The sequence below is a fragment of the Cnephaeus nilssonii genome (genome assembly GCF_951640355.1).
Source record: "Cnephaeus nilssonii genome assembly, chromosome: 7".
NCBI classification, from domain to species: Eukaryota; Metazoa; Chordata; class Mammalia; order Chiroptera; family Vespertilionidae; genus Cnephaeus; species Cnephaeus nilssonii.
Window position 1 is genome coordinate 49,016,612 of NC_137078.1, and position 6,830 is coordinate 49,023,441.

Consider the following 6,830-nt stretch of genomic DNA (forward strand, 5'->3'; position numbering starts at 1 on the left):
AACAGAATATTCATTTACATTTCCTTGCCCCTTACTATACTATAAGCCACTTGAGAATGGAGTCAATGGCTTAGACATCTTATGATGCCAACACCAAGTCAAAGGACAAGGATATGGGGGAATTGTTTCATTTATAAATAAATAAATAAATAAATAAATAAATAAGAAAATAGTCCATTATTTTACTGTCACAAAACCCTCTCAGGCAGTTATGATAATTATCTGCATTCTACAACCTGAGCAAATTGAGGTTCCAAGTTGCAGTGACTATAAAAATCATACATATGTTATGGGGGGAAGGATATTAAAAATGCTCCAGAGATACTAAACCTTCTTTCAGCCATTTGGGGCCCTAAAGAAGTTGCAGTCATCCACTGCAAAGGGCATCAAAAGGACAATTCCCCTGTGACGAAGGGCAACCAATTTGCGGACAAACGGCTAAAGAAGACTGCAAAAAGACCCGTAGGGCCCCTAGAGGTGCTGGCAGCCATACCTACTCAGAATCTGGAGCCCAACCCCAGGAACACCCCCGAGGAAGAGGCTATAGCCAGGAGATGACAGATCTGCGCACAAGTGAACCCAGGACCTCCGATAACTGCCCCGCCAGGAACCCGGTTTCAAGGTTCACGCCCTGGTGAACACTGGGAAGACGACTTTACTGAATTGCCCAGTGGATCGGGAGGACACTGATATCTCCTAGTATTTGTGGACACTTTCTCCGGTTGGCCACAGGCATACCCGACCAGGGCTGGAACAGCACAGGTAGTAGTTAAGAAACTCCTCTCTGAAATTCTCCCCCCGTTTGGCCTACCTTTATTCACGGGGTCCGACAATGGTCCGGCGTTCATGGCTAAGGTAACCCAATCTTTAGTTAAGGCCCGTAAGGCCACATAGAAATTGCATTTTTGTGTTTATAGACCTCAGAGTTCTGGTCAGGTAGAGAGAATGAATCGGACACTTAAGGACACCCTAACTGAACTAAAATTAGAGACTGGCGAGAACTGGGTAAGTCTCCGCCCCTTTGCCCTACTCAGGGCTCGCTGCACCCCATATGTAAAAGGATTGACTCCTTTTGAAATCATGTTTGGCCGTCCGCCACCTCTCCTCCCGCGGCTAAGGGAGGAAGGGCTAGCTGTGTTATCTAATAGAAGTTCCTCAAGTCTTTGCAGGCGCTCCAGAGCAGTACAGCAGCTGCAAGGCGCATCGTCAGGGCAGCGCACCAGGAAGCCCACCCACCGGACCGGACAGCCCACCTGTGTGTGCTCCTGGCGACCTAGTCTGGGTGAAGAGGCATGAGGGATGCAGGCTGCGGAGCTCGTGGTCCTCCACACCCATTGCCCGCGAGTCCCCGGAGAAGGAGGGGAGGGATCTGAATCAACGATTTGATTCACCGTAAAGACCAGTAGGGAATGTTCTGGGCTGCAAACCTTGCACAGCTCCTCCGTTGCCTGGAGGCAGGATGCCTTGGGACAGAGGGAGGTGGAGTAGCTCACCGAACAATGGGTCGGTTAGAGTTTGGAGGGAGGTAGTGGGTCATGCTCCGGCCAAGCGTGCCCAGGCGTTGCACCTGGGCCCTGAGTTCCTTGGAAATGGCTGAAATAGCTTTTGTAACCTTTGGGTTGTCATTGTAACTGTCCTAACTCCCTCTTGTGGTTTCCGAGTATAAATTTGCTATAACACTCATACATTTTGATCTTCTGTCTCTGGTGGTCGTCTCTTGCGGGTCGCCCCGTAACACATAGGAGAGCAAGCTTACATTGAATCCAGGTCTCCAGACTCTCCACTCCAGCAAACATGGCCTTCCAAAGACAACGGGGAAAAAGGCCCGCCGTAGCCCACCTAGACCAGTGATTTTCAACAGGTGTGCCACGGTACACGGTGTGCCGCAAGAATTTTTAAAACATGCAATACCTGACTATTCAGTCAGGGTGCTGACCTCTTTTCCCTTAGATTGTCAAGTTAAAAAATGACAACAGCCAACACAACAATAGCGGGTGTGAATGAATCAAAATTATAGCCTTTTGGGGTCAGATTGGCAAAAAATAGATGTTTTGGTGTACTGCAGAATTTTAGTAATTAGTTTATGTGTGCCATGAGATGAAAAAGGTTGAAAATCGCTGCTCTAGACCATCATCGCACAAAGGTACTTTGTTTCTCAAAGGTAATAAGGACTCTGAATAGTATTAGGGAACAGAATTAAAGTATAAGGAATGTTGGCAGATTTGGTTCTAACTCCAGGCTACTCTATCCTTAACTCTGCTGCCTTGGGCAAATCTCTTAGACCCAGGGGCCTTGGCTTCCTCATCTGTAAAATGGGGTTTTAAACAATGATAGTCACCCTTGCAGGGTTTGGTATCAGAATAAAAGTTATATGTTAAACTGTGGTTATTATTATGTCAGGAAAAATTGGCACATATCAAATGTCTGTACCACCCAGCTGGTATGGCTCAGAGGTTGAGCCTGGTCCCATGCACCAAGAGGTCACCAGTTGGATTCCCAGTCAGGGCACATGCCCAGGTTATGGGGTCAATCCCCAGTAGGGGGTGTACAGGAGGCAGTAGATTGATGTTTCTCTCTCATTGATGTTTCTCCCTCTCCCTTCCCCTCTCACTAAAAAAATCAATTTAAAAAACACACATATGTTTTAAATGCCTGTGCATGAAGTATTTTTCATACCCAATTTTATTTCATCCCCACAGCAATCTTGTGGAATCCATGCTATTACTTCAATCTTATATTGTGGAAACTGAGACTCAAAGACATTTAAACAACTTGTCTAAGATCACCCAGGTAGCAATTGGCAGAGCTTACATTCAGACCAAGGTCTTTCTGAGTCCAAAGCTCTTTGCAGGTTACCTGTATGCATACCAGATTAGTTTCAGAGGAGAACATGTAAGGAGGACTCAGATATGCCCCAAATTCTGAGGTCAGTGTTAGGTGCTAGGAAGGTCAGATCAGATTCATGTGTAGCTTGGATGTGTACTAAAACTGTTTGGAAAACGTATAAGATAGGGAGGGGAAAGCCAAAAGGAAAGAAGACAGCCAGCAATAAATGGCATGCTCCTCAATTTCCCTTTCAGTTAATAGTACAAGAAACACTAGAGGTGATTCATATTCATAGTTCAGTCCTTGTGTTAAGTCTTCAAGGTAAAAATCCCATATTGTAATACTGATGTATTATTTCCTCTTGATCTTGCAACTATTTGTTGTGTACCAGAAAATGTTCCAAAACCAAACAGGAAGCTCAGAAAAGTCACAGGAAATATCTGATCTCCTTTACTCTAAGTCAAATGGAAACAAACTCTACTAGGTTAGTCTCTAATTTGCATCCTTAACACTAAGGCATGTTGGAAGAAGTAACTATCAGCGCAGTGGATGGCTTCATATCATCCTACAGAGAAACAAAGGACATTTCACAATAACACAATTTAAAAAATAAGTTGTTTTCTGGTGTTCTCCTCTGTCACATACAGTTCCCCCAAGTTTGGAACAAATACACCTTTGCATTCGCCATTCAAGCCCATAAAACCTTCATGCTGTGAGTGTGTGTGTGTGTGTGTGTGTGTGTGTTAAATATATTTTTATTGATTTCACAGAGAAAGGGAGAGGGAGAGAGGGAGAAATATCAATGATGAGAGGGAATCACTAATCAACTGCCGTCTGCATGTGCGTGCCACACTGGGGATGAAGCCCGAAACCGGGGATGAAGCCCGAAACCCAGGGATGAAGCCCGAAACCTGGGCATGTACCCTGCCAGGGAATCCAACCTTGACCTCCTGGTTCATGGGTCAACGCTCAATCACTGAGCAACACTGGCTGGGCCATGCTGTGAAAGTTTTTGATTCATGCATTCAGGAGTCAGAGTAGGTACGGTAAAAACAGTAGTGCAGGAAAAAAACAAACAAACCCTATTCCTGTGGGATGAAAAGTTCTCAAGTGCGTGTATCACACCAAATACTCCCACCTGATGCCCCAAGGCTGTGAACCCAGAAAGATGCTCAGTCCAGGCTAAGAACCCAGACTTGGAGAAAGAAAACTCAACAAAGAAGGGGTGGCTGAGCGGAGGACTCTGACAGGGAATCAAATCATTTTGTTTGTTCAAATTCAAGAGCAAAGGGAGGGTCCGAAATTCTCGACTAATAAATACATCCAGCTATGAACTTTTCCAAAATAGAGCTAATGACACCTGGAGTTAACAGATCTCATAGAAAACTCATTCCTGTAAAAAACTCAGAAGTTTCTGTCTTCACACGATCAACTGCTCAGTAGTACACCCCTCTGCTCACTCTCACCTCCATTCAAAGTGCTATACCCCTCACCACCAATAACCATACACAGTCTCTCCTCTCTCCGTGGCCCCTGAAAGGCCTCAGGCAACAGAGCCACAGGACCCGCGGGAACACCCCTCCCCTCCCTGCCATCCCCATTATTCCGCAGGCAGCCCTGCTTTCCCCAGGAGCCAACAGTCTGCAGCTCCTTCGATGCAGGCACGAGCAGACAAGAATGGTGGGAAGAGAGGCTGTGCAAACTGCATGCTTCAGAATCTCCCTCCATATGCATTTGCCAAAGGAACAAAAAGAAGATCGGTGCCAGGAAAAGACAACTGAGATGAGGATGCAGTGGGACCGCGGCTGACTCCGTGCCTCTCAGCAGCAAGGGGCTGACCAACCACGCATGGGAGCCACAGACCCGAGTCGTTACCTTCAGGATGCAGGCCATGACGCTCTGCCGACCCTCCTGCCACCGAGCAGTGGGCGCGCCTGAGTCAGGGGCAGTCTTGGCGACACGCTGGAAGCTGGTACCGCGGCAGGACCGCTCCAGCCCACATTCCCGCAGATCCAAATAAGGGGACCTCAGTGCGAGCTGCGCGGGCACAGGCCCCGCCCCCCGGGCCTCGGCCCCGCCCCCGGTCCAGTCCACTGGCTGGCTGCCCGCGAGGCCCCGCCCCCCGAGTCACGTGCCGTCCCAGGCGCCACGGCTGCCCTTTGGTGCTTGCTACTTTTTCCTTTTCTCTTTTATTTCTGTAAATGTTCTGTCGTTCAACTTATACAAAGCCAGCAGCAGGCTGGGGAGAGAGGAGAGCGGTCTTTTCCTCTCCTTGAATCGGTCTCCTCTAACAGATCAAGAAAACTCCTTGCAGACATTTCATACTTTTTAAAAAGTTAAATGGGCTTGGAATCGCCCCTCTACAGGCACCATCTAAGGATTCTTCAAAAGTAGCAAAGGAAATTCTCCCTGGGCTATTTAGTAAGGCCTTCACTCTGCTTAAAAACTCTGTGATGGGCTTACCTAAAATTAATAATTTGCCATTAATAAGAGCAGAAATACCTATTAACCAAAGATGCCATGAATCTTACACCATATATTTTATGTACACACATGCACATGTACATATATGTGTACATACGTATGTATATATAATGTATTTCTCTTTCGTACTTTAAGCTTGTGTGTTTATGAAAATGTGTGTAAACATAAATATACAGTAAATAGAACATTCTTATATATACATTGATTATATATGTATATAAATTGTGTGTGTGTGTGCACATGCATAGACAAGACATTACTCTTCCCTGCAACAAGTTTATTTTTTTAGCTTTATTTTTATTGTTGGCATTATTACAGACATCCCCATTTTACCCCCCCCTTTTGCCCACCTCCACCTAGCCCCAGCCCCCACCCCACCCCCTTCCCCCTGGTCAACACACTGCTGTTTGTGTCTATGTGTCATGCATATATTCTTTCTTTTTTTTTTTTTTTTTTAATCCTCACCCAAGGAAATCCATTGCCTTCATAGGTTCCCCGACTGGGGATCAAACCTGCAACCCAAGAATGTGCCCTGATGGGGAATCGAACAAGCAACCTTTCCGTGCATAGGGCCATGCTCAACCAACTGAGACACTTGGGAGCATATATAGGAATTTGGCTAATTCCTCCTGCTATAAGTTTAGAATTTGATTTAACTTAGTTGCAACTTCAGTAACAAGATTACATCTAAATGTTCCTGTTAGACTTGGAAATCCAGAGAGGCCATTTCCCCATGCAACCTGAACTCTTAGGCTAAAACAGAGTAATACAGCAGCTCTACTTAACGGGCAGGTGTCTGAGAGAAGCAATGTTTTGGGTCCTCTCCACCTGTCCTCAGCAGGCCCTCACTGAGTGGGAATCAACAAGAAAATGCAATTCTAAGAACCAGCTAAAAGAAGCGGAGTTATTTCTACAAGGGAAGTAACATCACACGCAGCAGAAGAGAGAACATTCTTTGTATATAAACAGATTTCTACCACGTGGTCTGTCAGAAAAATCTTAAAAACCAGACCCAAACTATTTACCCAAAAGAGGTTTCACTTGCTAGAAGCCCTGTCCAGTTTACCTACATGGAGTCAGGGAAAGCACTGGGGGCTGCTAGTAGGCAGTGACGTCATGAAACTTGCTCACAAACCACAAGGCAGAAACCAGGCTTTCTAGGATTTGGTGTTTTATTGATGAGAACATTCAGAATCCTGAGAGCAGGAGGAATCACAGGAAAAGGGGGCTGAGAGTGAGGATGAACTCTCTGCTCCCAAGGGAAGCTGCTCTTTTCAGTGGCCCTGAGAGAACATATTCCTTCCCCCAGCCCCTCCGTCTGCTTCAGAGAGCTGCTCATTTTCAATAAGAACTACTTGATCAGGACTGTGTATTATAAACTGCTGCTTTAGCTCATGGTCTTTGGTGAGCCAGGAAAACTTACTATTTCATTCATTTATTAACTCAACAAACCTTTATTGGACTACGACTAGAAGAACAAATCTTATTTGAGTTACCACTAACTGAAGGATAAAAGCTTT

At 45.8% G+C, this 6,830-nt stretch overlaps 1 protein-coding gene across 4 annotated transcripts in view; it reads right to left on the bottom strand.

The window, feature by feature from the left end:
- Positions 1-4,821, bottom strand: part of ST6GALNAC3 (ST6 N-acetylgalactosaminide alpha-2,6-sialyltransferase 3) — a 506,749-nt gene extending 501,928 nt beyond the window's left edge. For all 4 annotated transcript variants that reach the window (XM_079776114.1, XM_079776112.1, XM_079776113.1 and 1 more), the window contains exon 1: positions 4,702-4,821. In XM_079776114.1, coding sequence (XP_079632240.1) covers positions 4,702-4,719 — 18 coding nt within the window. In that variant the 5' untranslated portion in view covers positions 4,720-4,821. The remainder of the gene's footprint in view (positions 1-4,701) is intronic.
- Positions 4,822-6,830: the final 2,009 nt, after the last annotated feature.